Source organism: Tinamus guttatus, unplaced genomic scaffold (assembly GCF_059628265.1).
Source record: "Tinamus guttatus ecotype Peru unplaced genomic scaffold, ASM5962826v1 Tinamus_guttatus_pri_ptg000866l, whole genome shotgun sequence".
Lineage (NCBI taxonomy): Eukaryota > Metazoa > Chordata > Aves > Tinamiformes > Tinamidae > Tinamus > Tinamus guttatus.
The window spans coordinates 803,064-822,287 of NW_028289400.1; the positions used below are offsets into that span (position 1 = coordinate 803,064).

Consider the following 19,224-nt stretch of genomic DNA (forward strand, 5'->3'; position numbering starts at 1 on the left):
TCCCTTCCCGTCATGAATTTTTTAGGCTTTGCTGCCGGTGGCAGCGGGGATGGCTGGTTCTCCAGGACTCGCACAAGCGCCAGCCCCGAAACCGCGCGCGAGACGTGCGAGCGAGACCTGCGAGGCTGCGAGATGTGGGAGGCTGCGCCGGGATGGCATCAGCCCCTGCGTTGGGGTGTGGACAAGCCGGGAATGGCCCTGGAAGCAGGGAAGAGGGAGCAGGAGGAGGCCGAGGGCCCGTGTGGCTGCCGGCTGAGGGTTTCCGAGGAGAAGGGAAGCCCAGAGGGAAACCTCACCCAAAGGCAAAGAGATGGCACAGGGAAAAGTGAGGCCTGCGCTGCCCCTGCCCGCCCTCCCTTGTCACTCCGCTTTGAACCGCACCAGTGCCCGCTGGGGAGAGCAAGGACAGGGACAACCAGAGCGATGGCATCTGCGGGAGGGCAGGGAAACGGCACGGGAGATGCATCCTGCCCTCGCATCCCTGCGTGCACAGGGGGATGCATCCAGTGCATCCCACCCGCATGCGCGCAGGAATTGCATCCCTCCCCGGGCAGCAATGCAATGGGAGGAGGGAGGCTGCATCCTTCAGGAGCCTAAGCCGCGGGATCGAGGGGGGAACAGGGAAACCGCCGCGGTGCAGAAATGGCCATTAGCCGAGCTGCAGTCGCAGGAGCCCCCAGCCGTCGCTGCCTGTTTGAAGCGGCCGGCTCAGCGCAGCGCCGCTGCGATACCCGAGCAGCAAAGGCAAAATTGCTCCATTACAGGCGATGCGGTTGTGACAAATGGGAGGCGGGGGATATAAGTGGCTGCTTTGCTAAGCAGCTCTTTAGCTGCCGTCTGCCCGGAGCGCGCAGGGGCTGAGCGGCCGGCGGCGGCTCCGGCAGCGGCTCCGGTGGCTCCGGGGCTTGCAGGCATCAACGGAGCAGTCAGTGGATGCATCTCCCCCCCCCGGCCCGTTTCCCAATAACCGAGGGCTCATTAATAAAGAATGACGAACTCAAAGGCAGCTCTTGTCACCACTGTGGAGCGAGCAAGGGAAGGGGCCATGAATATTCATGGTCACCGCATCCGCCTCCCCGAGCTGCTCTTCCCAGCCCTGCATCCCCCTGTGCCGCCCTGGGCAGGGCAGCTCGACGCGGCCGTCGTCCCCGCGGGATCCGCGGCACCGTCCGGGCGCTGCACCCTCCATCAGAGGATCCACAGGCCCCCTTAGCCTTTTAGAAGCCTCTCGGAGCTGTCGGAAGCGATTTCCTGCTCCGCTCGCGTGATGTGCCCCTCAGGTCCCTGGCAATATCCCCAAGTCCCTTGATTATTTTTATTGTCTCCAGCCTCCATTTGGAGGCCAGCGTGCTGTGTCAGCAGCAGTATTTATAGCATCCCTCCTCCCTGCACCCGCGGAGCATCCCGGCCATCCCGGCGCTACCTGCCCCTCTGGGCCTGCCCGCGCTTCCTGGGGCAGCCAGCAGCGACCCGCGGCCGGGGCCGTGATGTCCCCTTTCCTTTTCCCTGCCTTAATCACAGATATTTTTAAGTGCATTCATAAGGTTTGCAGCTCGGCGAGCTGCGGAGGGGGAAGGAGGAGCGCGGCTCCGTGGGAAGGCAGCTCCCTGCGGATGCTCCTGCCGGCAGCGGGGCCGAGCCCACGGAGCTCAGGAGGTCGCGGTTTAATTGCAGCCTCGTTAGTGCTGCAGCTGCTGGTGGGGGCTGCTTGGCAGCTCTGCTCCGAAGTGCTGCGGAAACGGGCGCATCCAGCATCCAAGATGCCGATTCGTGGTGGTTTTCCCTCATTTTGGGGGCAGTGGGTGGCTCTGGAGCTGGAGCTAAGCCCCGGAGGGAGCAGCATCCCGTGGCTCCCAGTGTGGTCGGGGCTGCGGGGGCACCCGCAACCGGAGGCCGGGAGGCCTCTCCGGTGCCCTCGGCGGCTCCGAGGCTCCGTGTTGGGATACACGGAGGGACCACGCGGAGCCCCGCGTGTCTGGCCGGGTCTCCAGGCCGGAGCAGCCCCGCGGTGGGCGCAGATCCGCGCCGCTTGCTCTGGGAAACATCTCCCGGCTGAGGCTGCGGAGTAATCGAATTAGGCAAATATTATGGGGGAGAAAATGGGCAGATAAGTAGCTTAAAGTGATCGAAATGACCTGGAGGTGGCCATGCAAATGGTCTGTATAATATCCTGTAATAACGCTGCCCAGGCAGCTTCTGGGAGGCTCAATTCCCGGAACGGCGCCGCAGGGATTCGCTCACAGGAGAGGCAGCCAATAGCCGGGATCTGCTGCTGCTGCCAGATGGGAGGAATCCCAATTTTTTGGCCCGGGTTTCAGTGTGCAGGGGCAACAGGAGCCCATCTGGGGCAGCTTTTGGCCAAACGGAATCGGCTCGAGCCAACTGTGATTATTTCGCCTTTGGAGAAAAGGGAAGAAGACGCAAAGGGAAAAAGCAAAACCACCCCGAATGGAGCATCCTGGTAGAGACGGCATAAACGATCCCTCGTCCAGAGCACTTGGGGAAGCGGCGCTTGAAAAAGATTGGCTTTGACAGCCCAATAAATGTCAGCCTCTGACGGGCCTCAGCTCCAGGATGACGCTTCCAAACTTTAATTGGAGACATGATGCTCCGTTTAGCCAGAGCAGAAAAATCCCACCTCCCCGCCCTGCAATTCCCCTTTGATAAAACCATCTTCCAGCCACGGCTTGAAGGGGCCGTGCGTGGGCAGGGACACAGTCCTGGGGAGCTTCTTCCCTAAATTCCGTGCTTTTTGGAACTGTTGCTGGAGGTCTTTCCTTTCCTCACAGTGTCCGTGTGCTTCCCTGAGGCCATGCAGGATTCCCTGGTGGAGAGGGATGCTCCGGGGTCCCATTCCCACTCTGTCTCCCTCTGCTTCCACAACTTCCCAGGGATACCTGGAGCCCGTGCCAGCTCTTCCCCAGCCGCACACAAGTGTCCAGCAAACTCCACAACTTCCCGGAGCGCTGACCGGGAAAACGGCTGCTCCGGAGCAAGGAAAACCTCCCAAAGGGGAAGGCAGGGATGGGAATGGGCAGCCGGGGCGCACGGAGCGAGCGGGGCCGCGTGTCCCGCGCGGCGGCGGAGCAGCACCCGCGCTGACAGCTTTACGCAAGACGAGTTATATAAGCGGCGCGGGACCGGAGTCAGCAGTAATGAGACGCTCGCGAAATCTTGCACCGATCTGTGTCAGCGCCCTAATCGCGGGCGACAGCTGGGCTCTGCGGCTGGTTGGAGATGATAATATTAATGTCAGGAAGCATCAAGCGGAGGATGCGCCTTTCAAAGCGGGGATTACGCTCCTCGCGGAAGAAAAGGAAACAGCCCTAATCTTTGCTGCTGGATCCCGGGTGCCGTCGGGAAGCGGCTCGGGGTGACCGGGCTGGGTGGGGAGCGGGCAGCGCCGCGTGCGCATCCATCCCGGGATGCCTCGTCCTGCCCATTTTGCAGATGGATCTCAGGAAGCTCCGCTCCGGAGCAGGGCGCTCCATGGGACGCGATGCAGCCCGAGGGTTACTCGGGATATCGGAGGCAGGTTCCTGTCGTGGGGGTTCATTTTGCACCTCCCCTTGGTGAACGCAGCCGGGTCCATGCTCCTCCCGCGGGCCGGGAGAGCCGGCCACGCTCCATAAATCCCACAGGACACTCGTTAGGGGGGAGTCTTCTTCATCTCCGTTATTCCTTCCTTGTGTAGAATCGCCCCATATCCATGGGCCCTGGAATCCCGGGAGCTGAGGGTCCTCCCTGGGGTGCACGCGGGTCCCATCCTGCTGCTGGTGGGAGCAGCGGGGCCCTTTGGGCACATGTCACCAAGGATGGGGAGGGATCCCAGCACCCCAACACGCTCCGGAGGGACCCGGATCTTCGCCCCGGAGCAGAGCAGCAGCCTCGGATACCCGGTGCCGCTCGGGCATTCACCTTCAGCATGGAGGAGAGGCGGATTTATGGCCCGCGAACCAGCTGCTGGGGAAAGGCCTCGGCCGCGGCAATCTTTTAAACAGCTGCAGCAGCTTCTGCTCTCTTTTAATGCGCCAATATTTCCTGGAGATTGCGCTCGGTCGCTTCGCGCCCCATTATCACTCAAATGTATATTTTATGGGGCTGCAAGAAAGCCGCGTGCTGAGGCCCGGCGAGCCGGGGCGTCGTGTGCTCCCGAGGGAGCTGCCCTTCCTGCTCGGAATCCGCTCCCGGCCGGATTCCCGGATGCGGAGCGGGCATCGTTTTCCCCAAGCGCAGTGTCGCGGAGCCCCGGGAAGCATCGAGCCATCACCACGCTCATGTCACCCCAACCCCTCATTAAGTATCATGCGCCCGCTCCAGTAATTAGGGCTATTTATAAGGCAGCGCTTGCTGCCTGCCCCCGGCACCCCCCGGCTCAGCTCGTCCTGCGCCCATGTCACGGGCACAGGGAACAGCAGCTATTTTTATCCCTCTCCCCTAGCACTGAACCAACCCCAGGCCCGGATTTAAAGAAATTCCAAGCGTCTGCTGCTCGCGCCTGAAAACTGGGCTTTTTTCCCCCTTTTTTTCCTCCCCGAGGTCAGCCGAGCGGAGACGCGGTGCACGTGCTGGATAACCCACAGCACCAGCTCCCGCTGCCGGGTAAAAATAGACCCCGCTCGCTGTTCTCACACCGGCAATTTCGGCTGCAATCGCGGTGTCTCGGTGTCGCTCCGAGCGCGGCGTGAATGCCTATCCAGGTGATTCCATACGGCAAGGAAGCGGAGCGGCGCTTGCTGCTCTCCCTGGATTTGCAGCGGTGCAGGCAACTCAGGTATCCACAGCCCCTCTGGAAACTGCTTTCCAGGCCCTCGTGCCGAGGGGCAGGGATACAATGGGAAAAAGCGGGAAAACCCTGGCGGAGCATCACCCCATCCCGCCGTGCCCGCCGGCTCCGCGCCGAGCGGCGCGTTAATCATTCCCGCGGCGCACGGAGCCATCTGGATGGCACCGGCCCTTCTGCCACGGCGCTGGGGACTGCTAACGCGAAGCATATGCTTTGCTTGGAATTAATAATAATTTTCGCCTCTCGCCAGCTGCCGGGAATCGGCTCCGCTCTCGCAGCGGTGCCCGCGGGCGAGGGATCCGCGGCCCCGCTCCGGTGCGGGAGGAGCGGCGGCTCCCGGACACCGCCGGGATCCGTGCGCCGGGGAAGCGCTGCCGTCAGCAGCACGTTGGCACCCGGGGGATATTTTTACCTTTTTGCGTTTAAGCATCAGTCTGGGCAGGTGGGTGTTGGGAGGCTGGAGGAGATATTTATACTGCAGCCCTGACAAGATCCGCGGGCGGACGAGCGCGGCACAGCATCCGCCCTCCCGTTTGGCTCCGTCGGAGCGGGCGGAGGCGAGGGGAAGGCGCTGAACACATCGCCGAGGGCCGGAGCCAGGAGGCCCCACATCGATGGCGGTGCTTGGTGGAGGCCGCACACGGCTCCCCTGGGCCCGGCCGTGGCCGGAGAGGCCGCGGGATCAATGCGGAGGGGAGGAAATACGGCCGAGGACGCGGCGCTTTACGGCTTCCTTCCCCTAAAAGCCGGGAGGTTTTATGGACCGCTGGCAACTGCCAATTAACTGGGCTGCAGCCGCCGGGTGCCGGGGTCGGAGCCGGGCTCCGTCCGCGATGCCGAGGGCCGGTGGGAGCGCTGCTAGCTCCCTGCTCCTCGCTGCCCTCGGCCCCTTTTCCTCCCATCCTGGCGGTGACCCAGCGCTCCGGCCCCGCGACAGGCGGAGAGAATCCAGGCGCTCCCAATTAGGCAATTTTTGTGAATGAAGGGCCCCGCGCGGCGGCGGCGATGGCCATAAATCCCGGCGCTGATTAGGAGCTTGTCATTTAGCACCTCCACTGCCTCCCTCCTAATAATATTAGGGGCTCCTCGGCGAGACGCTAATGCAGTTTGCGGCTGCAGCGTTGGCGCCGGCGAAGCGGCCGGAGCGCGCGGCAGAGCGAGCGCTTCCCTAATGCGAGCGGACACTAATGAAGAAAGTTGCTGCCTCGACGAGGGGCTCCGATGCTTCCCGGCCTCCTCTTCCCGGCCTCTGCTGCTGTCGGGTCTGTCCTCCCGCGGGAAGGGTTTTCCAGCCTTTCCCATCCCGTTGCAGCAGCTCCTGGCTGGGATGGGGACGATGCCACGGAGTTCGGCGGGGCAGAGGGGAGCCCCAGCTGCCCATTGCCGGCCCGCAGCATCCCATGGGATTAGCGCCTTTCCCCTTGGTAGCCAGGCCGGCACTTTGTGAGCCTCGCTGGCCCCCTAAGAGCCAGAAGGGATTTCCAATTTCTTCCATTAATGAAGAAAAATAGTGGTGGAGCGAGCGGGCGGCACACGCTGCCAGCCGGGATCGCACCAGGAACGGTGGCACGGAGAGCAGGCTGTGTTAACACTGATTAATAATAAATAACCGCCATAATGAGCACTAATTAATAATTGCATGTGCTCAGGCAATTGATTACCGGTGAAGGGGATGGTGCTGCTAGGAATCCCTGTTGCTCCAGGCACGCCTGTCTTCCCACCGGCATCCTCCTCCATCCAGGGCCTCGGGAAGCGCTGGATGCAGAGGGCAGGAACGCAGGGATTGCGGGGATTGCTGCAGAAACAGCATGGGGAAAGGCCCAAAATGCAGCTCCCTGTTCCCAAACAGGATCCGCTCCGCTCTGCTTCACCCTCCACCCCGGGTGTGGGAGCATTTGGGATCCGGAGGCTGCGCTTGCCACGGACCCGTGTGTTTCCCAACACCCGTGATGGATGGACTGATAAGAAGCTCTAATCAGTGTAATACATAAAATACTTAATTTGTCTTATTAAAAGTCTGTGCTTTGGACTTTTGGGATCCAGGAAATTAGCTCAAGCACCTAACCATTGATTTGATTGAGGGATGGTAAATAATTCATGCTTTTCATTCCCCTTTGGTGGAAGAGCTCCCGGGTGCTGCGGGAGGGTGTCCCAGGATGGAGCCTGGGTTGGAACCCGCCGCGAAGGGGACCCTGTGCTGGCCCCTCTGCAGCGATTCCGCTCTCTGGTGCCTTTGCAAATTAATTAGAGCAATTAATTAGGGCAGTTCCCGCATCGGGAAGAGACGGGGTGTCTCCAAAAGGGCTTCAGGGAAGCAGCCTCCTCCTCCCCAGGAAAGCTGGGATGGAGAAGGAGAAAGAGGGAGATGCACTCCGCGAGGAGGAAGAGGAGGAGATGATGGAAGAGGAGGGGGATGAGGAAGAGGAGGGGGACGAGGAGCCGTTCCCCCGAGCAGGGCAGCGCGCGTCAGGCCTGGCCCTGCTCCCCGCATCCCGGGAGGAGACGACAGCAAAGCTCGGCGTTTCATTTACCATTCAGAGGCAGCTCCAGAGTGCATTTATATTAAAAAAAATATTAAATCCCTAGCTGAGACAGGAGCAATTGCTGCCGCTCCACACACGGAGCAGGGTGACCTTCGGGGAGCCGTGCGGAGCCAGCCCCGGTGCTGGGACATGGACCTGGCGCAGCCGGAGCCCCCGGATTGCCCCGGGCATCGCCGGCCACCCCTCGCCGTGCGGCACCGCGAGGGACGGCCGAGAAACCGGCGGGGACGAAGGGCGCTGAGCGGGGAGCGTGGCCGGGTGGTCACCCCAGGGCGACGGGGACGGGATGGGACACACGGGGGGACAGCGAGCGGCGCGTCGGGCTCGCAGTGCCCTCCAGCGGCACAGCTGGGCAGATGTGCCCGGGGCCGCCGCGCTCGTGCGTGCGCTGCTCACTCCCGCGGGCTCCTCTTCTTGGCCGTCCTGAGCGCCACGTTGTCGTACTCGGCGTCCCCGAGCCAGCGCGGCGCCCCGAAGGCCGCCGCGTACTCGTCCCGCTCGCCCGGGCGCTCGGGGGCCGCCTGCAGCCGCCAGGCCTCCCCCTTGACCTGCTCGGGCTCGTCGTAGAGGCCGTGGCCGCGCAGCACCTCGGGCTCGTCGTAGATGTGCTCGGCCTTGCCGGCGCCCGCCGCGGGCACCGGGACGCCTGCGGCGCCCAGGAAGGCGCCGAACTTGCCGCCCGCCAGCGACTTGGCGATGGCGTCGAAGGGCACCGCGTACTCGCCGTCGCCCGCCGGCTCCGCCGCGCTGCCGTCGGGGCCGCAGGAGCGGCGCAGCGCGTCGCAGGGCTCGGCGTAGGGAACGTCGCCGCCGGCCGCCTTCGCCTGGGCCGCTTTAGCCTCCGGCGAGGGGCCCTCGGCGGCGGCGCCGCGTGGTTCCCGCTGCGCCTCGATGGCCGCCTCGAGCGCCTGGAAGATCTCGTCGCCCTGCCGCGTCTCGAACTCGAAGCTGCCCTCGCCCGACGCGCACCGGCGCCCGGCCTCGAAGGAGAAGGTCACCTGCCGGAGCGGGCGGTCGGCACGGCGGCGGCGCTGCGGCCGTGCCCCGCGCCGGCCCCGCCGCGCGTCCCCCACCTTGTCGCGGCCGAAGCGCCGCAGGAAGCGGTAGGGCCAGCTGTAGAGCGGCTGCCGCGACTGCGGCTCCCGCAGCTCCAGCGCCTCGGCCGCCGCGCGCAGCACGAAGCGGCCGCGCAGGCGGCAGCGCTCCGAGGACGCCGTGGCCCTCACCGCCACCTCGAACTCCGTCCCCAAGGCGCCTGCGGCGAGGACGGGGCGCCCGTCAGGGACGTGGCACCCAGGCACGTGGCAGGGGGTGACGTCCCGCAATGACAGAGCGCAGGGTGAGCCGGCGCCGCCGCAGCGCCGCTCTCCCTGCCGCTTCCATCCCCGCATCCCGCGGCGTTCCCACCTTTGCCGCTGGAGCTGTACAGGACGTTCTCCTCCATGGAAAACCCGCTGTCCGCGGTGCCCGGCATGGCCTTCTGGGCGTCCTTCCCCGTTGCCGCCTGCTCCCACATGGGAAGAGCAGCAAATGAGCCGCTGTCTCCCGGCCCAGCCGCCCCCGCGCCCCACTTGTCCCCATTGTCCCCTCCTGTGCCACCCCCGCGTGCCCGCGCTCACCGGGAATGCGAGTTCGCAGAGCCTCCCGATCCACTCGGCCGCCTCGGCCATCTCCGCCGCCAGGAGGTAGCGCTTCTCGGTGGTCTCCAGCAGGAAGGGGACGGTGTCCTTGGGGCCGCCCGTGTCACCGGGCGCCTCGGCCACGTGCACGCAGTCGCTGAGCTTGACCAGCTTCCTGGCGGCCTCGCCGCGCCGCGGCTTGTCGCCCTCGAAGAGCTCCAGGCGCGCCGTGGAGCATGAGCTCTCCCGGTACAGGACGCCCCAGAACCTCCTCCATTTCTGCCCAAGGGGAGCGGCGGGGACGGGTCAGCGGTGCCCGAGGTGAGAACTTGGAGCATCCCCATTGCTGCAGCTGAGCAGCCCTGTCCCTCTCCCTCCGAGCATCCCCGTCCTGGCACCTCCGAGCATCCCTGTCCCAGCATCTCTGAGCATCCCTGTCCCTTCACCTCCGAGCAACCCTGTCCCTCTCCCTCCAAGCATCCCTGTCCCAGCACCTCCAAGCAGCCCTGTCCCTGCACCTCCAAGCAGCCCTGTCCCTCTCCCTCCGAGTATCCCTGTCCCGGCACCTCCAAGCATCCCTGTACCAGCATCTCTGAGCATCCCTGTCCCTGCACCTCCGAGCAACCCTGTCCCTCTCCCTCCGAGCATCCCTGTCCTGGCACCTCCAAGCATCCCTGTCCCAGCATATCCAAGCATCCCTGTCCCTTCACCTCCGAGCAGCCCTGTCCCTCTCCCTCCAAGCATCCCTGTCCCAGCATCTCTGAGCATCCCTGTCCCGGCACCTCCGAGCAGCCCTGCCCCACTCCCTCTGAGCAGCCCTGTCCCTGCACCTCCAAGCAGCCCTGTCCCTCTCCCTCCGAGCATCCCTGTCCTGGCATCTCCGAGCATCCCTGTCCCGGTATCTCCAAGCATCCCTGTCCCTGCACCTCTGAGCATCCCTGCCTGCCACATCCAAGCACCCCATTCCAGTTTCTGATCATCCCTGTCCCACTGCCCCCGAGCATTCTCACTCCCTGCCTCCCATCTCTGAGCATCCCCGCCCCACTCCCTCCGAGCATCCCTGTTCCCAGCTCTGAGCATCCCTGTCTCCGAGCACCCCTGCGGCCTATTCCCGGGGTGCCGGGAGCCCTTCCCGGTGCGCACGGAGGCCGCCTCGCCGGGCGCCCACGGAGCCGCCCAGGAAGCTCCTTCCCCGCTCGCGCAGCGGCGGTTGCTCAACGCGGATCCCATCGGCCGCCGCCAGCCCGGGGCACGCGCGGCCGCGCGCTCCTTCCCCGCGGATCCAGCGGATCGGAGCCAGGCAGGAGGCCCGTGGGGACGGCGGAGGGCACGGAGGTCCCGGCCATGCGCGGGGGCGCCCGGTTCGCCCCGTACCTTCCCGAAGGTCTGCTGCAGCTGCAGGTGCAGCGAGCCCTGCTTCACCACCGCCTCGTCCATGCTGCGCCCAGGAGCATCGTCCCCTGTCCCCTCCGCTCGAGCTGGCCCCGCTGTGGCCCCTGCCCTGTCACCCGGCCGCACGGTCTCGCAGTGACGTGCTGGGGTGCCGGGGTATATATATATATATGGGCGCCTTTTTTTTTTTTTTCATTTCCTACACATGGTGGTTCCGCTCTTGGGCTTCCTGTGTTTGCAATGTTACCAAAAAGGGCAGCCGCAGGCGCTGCGCGGGGACAAGCGTGCACTCGCAACCGCCTGCACGCTGCAGCGATGCAGCTGCAGCAGGGAGATGCATGCAGCGGCAGAGCAATGCAGGCAACAGCAGTGATGCACGCAATGGCAGAGCGATGCACGCAGCAGTAGAACAATGCATGCTGCAGCAATAATGCATGTATGAGCAGAGAGATGTATGCAACAGCAGAGCGATGCACGTCGCAGCAGAGCGATGCATGCAGCAGAGCGATGCATGCAACAGGAGAAAAATGCACATTGCAGCAGAGTGATGCACGCCGCAGCAGCACTGCATGTGCACACGCTGCCTGCAGGCACGAGGGCCCTTGCAGCTTCGGGGCATTCGGGACCCCATGCGGAGCGTGCAGCACTCACAGGGAAGCAGATTTTGCAGCTCGGCAGCGGCTCTCCCGCTCCAGGCCCACGTGCAGAGCTGCGGGCCGAGGGAGCGCTGTGCACGGACAGCCTGCAGCCCCAAGCCTTCCTCCTCCTCCTCCTCCTCTGCAGGCTCTGCATGGCTCTTGCAGCCCCCAGCTCTGCTAGGGAAGGGCATTTGCAAACCCGTCGAGGAGCTGGGGTGGAAGGAAGGTGGGGGGGACAGGTGTGCACAGGGCTGGGTGCACGCAGGACATGCGGCCTTGGGACACGCAGGACACGCGGCCTCGGGGCATGAAGCACATGCGGCCTCGGGACATGCGGCCTTGGGACACGCAGGACACGCGGCCTCGGGACATGCGGCCTTGGGACACGCAGGACATGCGGCCTCGGGGCATGCAGGACCCCCGACCTTGGAGCACGCAGGACATGTGGCCTTGGGACACGCAGGACACGCGGCCTTGGGACACACAGGACACGCGGCCTCGGGGGATGCAGGACACACGGCCTTGGAGCATGCAGGACGCACGGCCTTGGAGCACACAGGACACATGGCTCCGGAGCACGCAGGACATGCGGCTCTGGCACACGCAGGACACGCGGCCTTGGGGCCCGCAGGACATGCGGCCTCGTAGCACGCAGGGCCACCCGGAGCCTTCGGCCTCGCACCACGAGAGGGCACCAGCGCTCGCCGCAGCCTGGGCGCAGGCCGCATCCAAGGGGCAATGGCCATGGCGGGGGAGTGCAGGAGGCCTCAGTGGGACAGGACGGGACAGGACAGGACAGGATGGGGCAGGGATGGGGCCTGCGAGGCCGGGGACGCTGCGGGGACAGAGCCGGGGCTGTCCCTGCTGGGACTGCGGCACTGGGGACACCGGTGCCAGGGCGGGCACTGGGAGGAGGGTGGCAGTGCCCACGCCAGGGGAATGCAGGGCACCGCTGCCAGGGTCACTGGGGCAAGGGGACACTGGGGACACTGGGACTGGTGACAGGATACCGGAGGCACTGGCTGCACTGGGAATATGGGAGTGTTGGTGTGCGGACACGGGGGGCACTGGGGACACTGGAGCACTGGCACAGGGGACACTGGGGCACAAGGAGCGTCATTGTAGGGGCACTGCTTTAGGGGCCCTGGGGACCCTGGTTTCATGAGCACTTGCACACTAGCTTAGGGACACTGGGGACCTTGGTGTCAGGGATTTCAGGGGCACTGGGGGCACTGATTTCAGGGGCAGTTGGGCGCTGGTTTCAGGGGCACGGGGACACTGGGGACGCCTCTTCCGCGGCGCCAGGGGCGCCGGCGCAGCCCGGGCGCGCGGCCCCTTTAAGAGCCATGTCAACAAAGCGCGGCCCCTCCCTCGCGCGGTGCCGCCGGCGCCGCTGACGTCACCGCGCGCTATTCTCGACGCCGTTTGCGGGGGCGGGGGCCGCGGCGGCGCGGCGGGAGCTGCGCAGAATGCGCAGGAGGGCGGCGGCGCATGCGCGCGAGGGCGGCCGGGCGCGCGCCGCGCATGCGCGCAGCGGCCGGGAGGAGGAGGCGGAGGCGGGGGTGGAGGCGGAGGGCCGGGGGGGGCGCGCGCGCCGGGCCCGGCGGAGGCGGGGGGAGCGGAGCATGAATGGAGCAAGATGGCGGATCATGTGCAGGTGAGGGGGGCCGCGCCGCGCCGGGCGGCCCCGCGCCCGCCCCGCCGCCCGCCGCGGGGCCCGGGAGGCGGCGGCGCGGCGGGGAGGGCGGCCCCGAGCGGCGGCCGCGGCGCGCGCGCGGCCTGGGCCGCTCCCGCCCGCCCGCCATGGCAGGTGGCGGCTCCGCGCGCGGAGCGGCGGCGGGGGGGGGGGGGAACGCGCGGGTGTCGCCAGCGGCGCCGCGGCCTGGCCCGGCCCGGCCCGGCCCGGCGCGGGGACGGCCCCGCTGCCGCCCGCCGCGTTGCCGCGCTCCGTGTTTGCCCGCGGCGCCCCCCCGCCCCGCGCTGCGCCACCGGCGGGGGCACCGCGAGGCCCTCGGCCCGCCCGGTCTGCCCTCCCCGGCCTCCGTGCGCCGCCCGCGCCGCTTCCTCGCGGGTCCATCCCGGCCTCGCGCTGTGCATCCCCCCCACCCGCCACGGCGTGAAGGGGAATCGCGCGTTTGCTCTTTCGCAAAACCCGCTGTTATCGGCCTCAAAGCCGCGGCCGGATCGTCACGGGTGACGGGGCCGCCGAGCGAGCGCGGCCGTCCCAGAACACCCCGGAGCGGGGCTGTCAGCGGCACAAAACGGCCAAATCGCCGCGGCGGGGCCAGCGGCGCGGCCGGTGCCTTCTCCTTGCGCTGCTGGGGACTTGGCGAGGGTTGCGCCGTGTCCCAACGCCGGGCTCCTCGGAATGGCCCCCACGGTTGTGTATTATCCGTGCAACTTTGGGATAAATATATTCCCCGTCCGCTGCTCCCCTGGACCGCACAGGTGAGCAGTTCATTGAGCTCAGGGCAGAGCCGCACGGCGCTTGGGCCGCCCAGCCCGGTGGCTCGCGAGTGTCGCTTGGGAAGCAGAGGAATTGCTGCATTATTGGACATTCCACAAACCGGGAACGCGCTGCAGCAGCCCTGCCTTTATTCGCCATCCGCTCGCCGTTAACGCGGCCCTGCAAGCTCAGCCGGTGACCCTGCAGCGTGAAGTTCGGAGAAGCGGCTGCCTGCGCTGCTGCAAATTTGTGCCTTGCGCTTTGTTAAATATTGCATTGAGCAAACGTTAAGTTTGAGCCTCCAGAGTGGGGTTGCGGTCGCTATTTTCAGCTTCATGAGTTAAAGTTTAACATCGCAGGCTGGAGAGATGTTCCCCGCAAAGGGAAATATATTTGCAAATTCTTTTAAGGCACCGGCAGCTGTGTGCAGAGCTCAAACACGGTGAGCAAAAATTCTTATTTATGGCATCTAGGATGTGTGGGTTTTATTTTTTGCTTTAACCTGGCTCTAAGTTGACATGAAAGAGTTTATGTCCATGAGATGTAGCAAAACAGAAACTGAGGTGGGTATTTTTAACAGGAAAAAATAAGGAATCTGGCATCTAAAGAGAAAATTGGGTGGCTGTCATCCCTTTCCTTGGTTCTGCATCATCGGACTCTAGGTCTAGGCCTGGGTGTTCCAAATGCCAAGGATACACATGGAGCTTTCCTCTTTTTCCCTGTTAAATGAGCTGGCAGCTCTGTGCTCCACGCTGGGAAGCTTCACGGCTAGAGAGATCCGGGATTTGTGCGTTTTGGGGGATTCAGCTGGGGCCTGGAAATGCCCCTATCCGTATTTAATTTATAGAAAAGTGTGTATTTAAACGCAGTCCATGTTGAGGCGGGTTCCCCCGTGTCCTTTCCACCCTGCGTGTCTGTAAGCTGCAGAAATGGGTTGCATCATGCGTGGATTTACCGGGCGGGAGCACGAGAGTTTTCCCACCGGCATCCGTGCATTCCTAAGTATTGTCCTTATTGGGGGAATCGCCCCTGGTTCGTAGGGGCAGTTCCCCAAAATCCCCTGCTACGTTTTTTTCTTGTGTATTTCTGTATTCTAAAGGACATTGTTTTGGCTCAAAAACAAAATCCACTTTGCCTCTAGAAACCTGTAACATTCAGCTTGCTCCGGAGGAGCCCATGGAGCCCGGCTGTGTGTTTCCCAGTTGCTATCTCCATAACCTTGCACTTCCTTGCTGAAGGAATCGTGATTTAGCCCCGTGCCCAGCTACAAATTCCTCAGAATGCTCCTTTTTGGTGGTTTGAGTTCAGCTTTTTTCCTTCGGTTTGTCATTTACTGAGGCCTTGGCTAGCTCAGAACAGCCCAGGGGAGTCCTCAGGAGCTGGGGAGGGGGAAGCCCTGCTTCAACCAAAAATGGAATTGACCACATTTCTTTTGTAAATTAGGCTTAAAAAAAAACCAAAACTTTATTTTTAAGCATTTTAACTGGTTACCCATGAGGTAACCCATTAGGCATAAGCTTGATCCCCGAGATGGCTCGATCCATGGTTTGGGAACGCTCTTGTTTCCTAGCGAGCCTGTAGGGCTCAGCAGAGCTCGAGGAGTTGCGTTTTTCCTGCTTGGAATTGCCCTGGGAGATGCAGTGTTCTGTGTTCCTGCCCCTAAGCTGTGGTTTCAAGCAGATACTTGCGAATTGCTCGTGATGCTTTTCCTGTGCGACACTCCTGTGGTTTGGGTGCAAAAATCATTTTTTTTCTTTTTTTTTTTCTAAAAAGCGATTTTCCTTTTTTTCTAAAGAGTGATCTGTGGTGCTGGAGTGCCTGAGACCTTTTGTGTGATAAAATCAGCCCCGTGGAGGTCTCGATGCCCCTTCAGCTTTGATTCCCAAGGGGAATCTCCTCATTCCTTGGCTCATGCAGCTTTGCCAGAGCGGGGATCTCTCAATAGTGCCTCTGAAGCCCTGGCCAGGGCCCCGAAAAGCACCGTGGTGCTGATCCGAGTCTGGTTTGTGTCACCTCTTGGAAATCCAGGAGCGATCCAGTCTGCTGCATCAAATATCAAATGTATCCCCTAAGTGAGAGCCCGCGGATCCGCCAGGTAACGGAGCGGCCGCTTCCTGGCTTGAGGTCAGAATACAAAATATCAGCCTTACGCTGCGACCTTTATTTGTAGCATATTTTGAAAACTGGGCAGGGAGTGATCCCTATTATAAAAGTCTTTAAAGAGTGTAATGTGTGTTAATACATTAACACTGTTAGGACCATTGGACAGTCCTGTATACTTTTTTTTAGCTGAATAATCCGACAGGCCTGGACTGCCTGGTCCAACTAATTGAGTTTTCCTTGTAATCGTAGCAACTAAAATAACGTGGTTCTGGGAATATTGAATTGATAACAAAGGCACAAAGCTTTTAAAGTATTTCCTGGGTGTTTGTGCTGCGCTTTAATATGATATCTGTGTTTACAAGGCCACCACCCATCTCATTTATAACCGAGCAGCCGAGGACGGGCTTTAATCTGCTCCCGTGGCTCCTGGTGGCTCTGCAGCCGCGGCTCCAGAGATGAGAGGGGAGATAGCAAAGTTCCTTCCCACTGGAGCTCCATTTAATTGGGCTAAAAAGGCAGACCCACAAAAGCACCTGATCTAGAAATCTGAACCTTTCAGTGCCTCTCCTGGCTGCGCTCAAGTGCCTTTGTAACCTCGGAAGGACAGAATCGTGCTATTGCAATAGAAGGAAGGCTGGAAGTTTTGCTTCCCATCCCAAAGGAAGGAGGATGTACTGTTTTCTGCAGCTTAACGCTTCTTTCTTCCCCCTCGCTGCCTAGCATCCAAAAAATACCCTGGCTGAATAGATAGAATCATCAGCAAAGAGTTTTCTTGATGGAGATGTGCATTATCTGGTACCTTTATCTTCTACCAGCAGACTGAGGTTGTTTTTTTTTCTCTTTTCTTTTCTCATGCCATAAGATCAGTTTATCAAGGGAATCACCTGCCCTTTCCCTGTTCAGTATTTCCACTTCAGGCTCCTTTTTAGCCGTTTTCCCATCCTTTTCGTGCGTTCCTGCTAAAAGGAGCTGCACATCCCCGTGCCCTGGCACGGCGGCTCTGGAGCGCGGTGCTTACACGGGCTGTTCTCAGCCTTTTGCTCCGAGGTGGTGGTTCCGTTTCCTGTGTTCCCATTGAGCTGCACTGTTGTTTCTGTATCCCTTAAGTGTTTTGCTTCAGTTTCCTATTTGAAAGCTCTGTGCCCTTTTATCGTGAGTTCAGTATGTTTGTGAGCGCGGTGATTACAGGAGTTACAGTCCAAGGACATTGTACTGGAAAGTACTAATTCTGTTTCTCTTCTAGCACTAGGTAATGCTTGTAGGTACCTTAATTTAACCAAGAAGCTGAAGATAATCTGCACTTTTTGCATTGCTTTGCTCTTTCAGGACTATTTTTCCCCAATTCTTTTGTTTTCCCCCCGCTTTCTGTGTTTCTAAAGCTGGTGCTGTGTCTGTAGCCTCTCGGGATAGTGAATTTTGCCTCTGGGCATCGCCTGCCGAATCAAAGAAGCTGCAGCTCCGTGGCAGAAACTGCAGCTTCATTTTCCAGGTGTAACCACTGAAACGCTGTATCGAGCCCTGGCTGACAGGTCGGAGGTGTTTGCAACAGGCAGAGCAGCGTGCAACAGGTACCACGGGAACGACTGTGCGTGGCTGCAAAGTCTCCGTGTCGTGGGGTTGTGGAACAGCGTGCGGCGGATGGAGCAGCAGCGAGTCCCCTCCTGGCCGCCTGTTTGGCTGTGATCCTTAAGGGCAGCAAAGCTGCAAGCCCAGCGCTCGGCCGGGTTGTGAGGAGCGTTACTTCCCGCTGGACAGCCGGCAAACGCACAATTCCCGTTGTTACCGTATCCGTTCCATCCCCTTTGAAGAGCTCCGTTGCCTTGTCGGCCTCTCTGGCGTTTCTCCGCGGTCGCTGGGACGTGCAGACGGTGCGAAGCATCGTGCGCCGGTGCCGGCGGTGCCGTGATCCCTTGATTTCCCTGGGATGTGTATTCCCAAAGGCCTTGGCAGTTAATAACCAAGGTGCTTAGTGGAAAAGCTCCCTTATTTTTGGTGGGTCGCTTCAAACCTGACCCGAACCTGCCCCGAACCCGCTGCAGCCCCTGCACGTACAGAGCGTTGCTTAAGCAACCGGGTAACACAGGATCAATTCCCCCGCCAGCCCCTGGGGGCTGCTTTTAGGTAGCTGTTATTTTCCTTGCAGCGTTTATCATTTTAAAGACGATCGCACGTTGTTGATCTGCACCGTGGGGAAAACGCTGAACGGTATCAAATATAGGCCTGTAAACAGGGGCAAGAGAAATAGGGATTTGAAAATAATGCAGAAAGCGACACTTCAAAAATAATGTTTATTTTTCAAATCAAGCCGTCATCAGGCATCGTGCATTTGCAGTATCTCTGCTGTTCACGTTGCATTAAAGCATGTCTCCCCCCACACACTACAACGTTTGCACGTGGAGGAGGTAATTTGAAATGGCCTGTTGCAAATGCAGAAAATTACGAAGGTTTCCAGACTGTCGTGAGGGGAGCACATGCGAGGAACCCCCAGACTCCAGGAAATCCAGGAAGGAGATTTTTGGCCTCCGTGACTCAGCAGTTTCTGCTGTCCGAATGCCCCGCACGGCGCCCGCGCTGCCTCCTCCAGGTACCGACCACGCCGCGTTGCTTCCGTTAGCCGCGTTACAAAACGTTGCTTTTCAAGAGGCCCTGGTCTTCGCTGCAAGAGGAGCAGTGGGCACAGTTAGCAGCGGTTGCTCGTCCCCGGTTCCCCGTTTTCGCGGTGCTCGGGCCCCGCTCGGCGGCGTTTGGGGTGCCGAGCGCTCGGCGGCCTCGTGCCGGGCGCTTATCTCGGCCACGCAGGGCTCGCGTCCTGCCTAATCGCTCACCAAGCCCGACAGCAGATACTGCCCAGCGCAGTGAAATACCTCGAACAGCAGCAGGGCTCGGACTTCCAGCAAGAGAATTCCAGAGGAAAAACAGCCAGATTCCGCCCGCCGTGGAGAGGAGAAAGGAAACTCCGCTGCTTTGGAGTTGGGGTTTTGGGGACGTGTAATGTTACGAGCCCGTTACGAGCGAGTTGAGGCCCGTAAAGAGCAGAGAAATCTCCTGCAGAGGCATTCCTAGAAATTCTGCCCGGAGGGTTCACGCCGGAGAAATTCATCGGAGTGGATCCGAAATTCATCGGAGTGGATCCCAGCTTGGCGGGGATGTTTTCTGGCTGTTTGAGCGCGTTACATTAAAAAATAAAACCACTGTTTACAGAGTTGGACAAACGCATGGAAATTCCGCACGCGGGCGTCCGCTCGCGCTTCCAGCGGAGCCGTGTTAGACCTTGGTGCTTCCTCCTGTTGCTCTAGACTGCTCTCATCCCGCAGCTGTGCCACGGGGGAGCCTGAGCCAAAGGACAACACAGATTCCAACCTGGGATCGGCTGGAAGCGACGGGGCTCGTGGCTTGTTGCAGGCACCATATGAACCGTGGGCTTGAAAAGCCAGTGCGAATGTTGGCTCAATCCAGTGCAAAGGGAATAAACTTTTATTCCCGGGCTTTCTCGTGGAGCTTCATGCGAGTCCTTCAGGCTCCGGGTGCTACCAGTGGCCCCGGGGAAGCGAACTGCAGGTTTCCTGCCCCTTCCCACTGCACATGAGCACAAACTGGGATCTAGAAATTCCTTCTTGCTGCTCTGCACCGGGCTGTGAGAAAATTTGAGTTATTTGTCCCAAGCTGCTTTCTCCCAGAGTGAAATCCAAGGAGGAAA

At 61.4% G+C, this 19,224-nt stretch overlaps 2 protein-coding genes across 3 annotated transcripts in view; one reads left to right on the plus strand and one right to left on the minus strand.

Moving 5' to 3' along the window:
• Window positions 1–7,721: 7,721 nt before the first annotated feature.
• Window positions 7,722–10,441, minus strand: DOK2 (docking protein 2). The gene is made up of 5 exons (XM_088537827.1): window positions 10,323–10,441; window positions 8,943–9,227; window positions 8,737–8,836; window positions 8,403–8,584; window positions 7,722–8,327 (listed from the first exon to the last, which is right to left on the minus strand). The coding sequence occupies exons 1-5, from the start codon at window positions 10,383–10,385 to the stop codon at window positions 7,722–7,724; spliced, it is 1,236 nt and encodes a 411-aa protein (XP_088393953.1). The 5' UTR covers window positions 10,386–10,441.
• A 2,126-nt stretch (window positions 10,442–12,567) lies between these two features.
• The window catches only part of XPO7 (exportin 7), a 28,655-nt gene continuing 21,998 nt past the window's right edge, over window positions 12,568–19,224 (plus strand). For both annotated transcript variants that reach the window (XM_088537798.1, XM_088537799.1), the window contains exon 1: window positions 12,568–12,635. In XM_088537798.1, the coding sequence (XP_088393924.1) occupies window positions 12,618–12,635 (18 nt within the window). In that variant the 5' untranslated portion in view covers window positions 12,568–12,617. The remainder of the gene's footprint in view (window positions 12,636–19,224) is intronic.

Bases quoted from the DNA above. Each gene is read 5' to 3' on its own strand.
- DOK2 (XM_088537827.1), bottom strand. From the start codon at position 10,385: ATGGACGAGGCGGTGGTGAAGCAGGGCTCGCTGCACCTGCAGCTGCAG. The intron at 9,228-10,322 runs GTACGGGGCGAA...CCCCTTGGGCAG, and splicing joins TGCAGCAGACCTTCGGGAAG to AAATGGAGGAGGTTCTGGGG. The intron at 8,837-8,942 runs GCGGGCACGCGG...CCCATGTGGGAG, and splicing joins AACTCGCATTCCCGGTGAGC to CAGGCGGCAACGGGGAAGGA.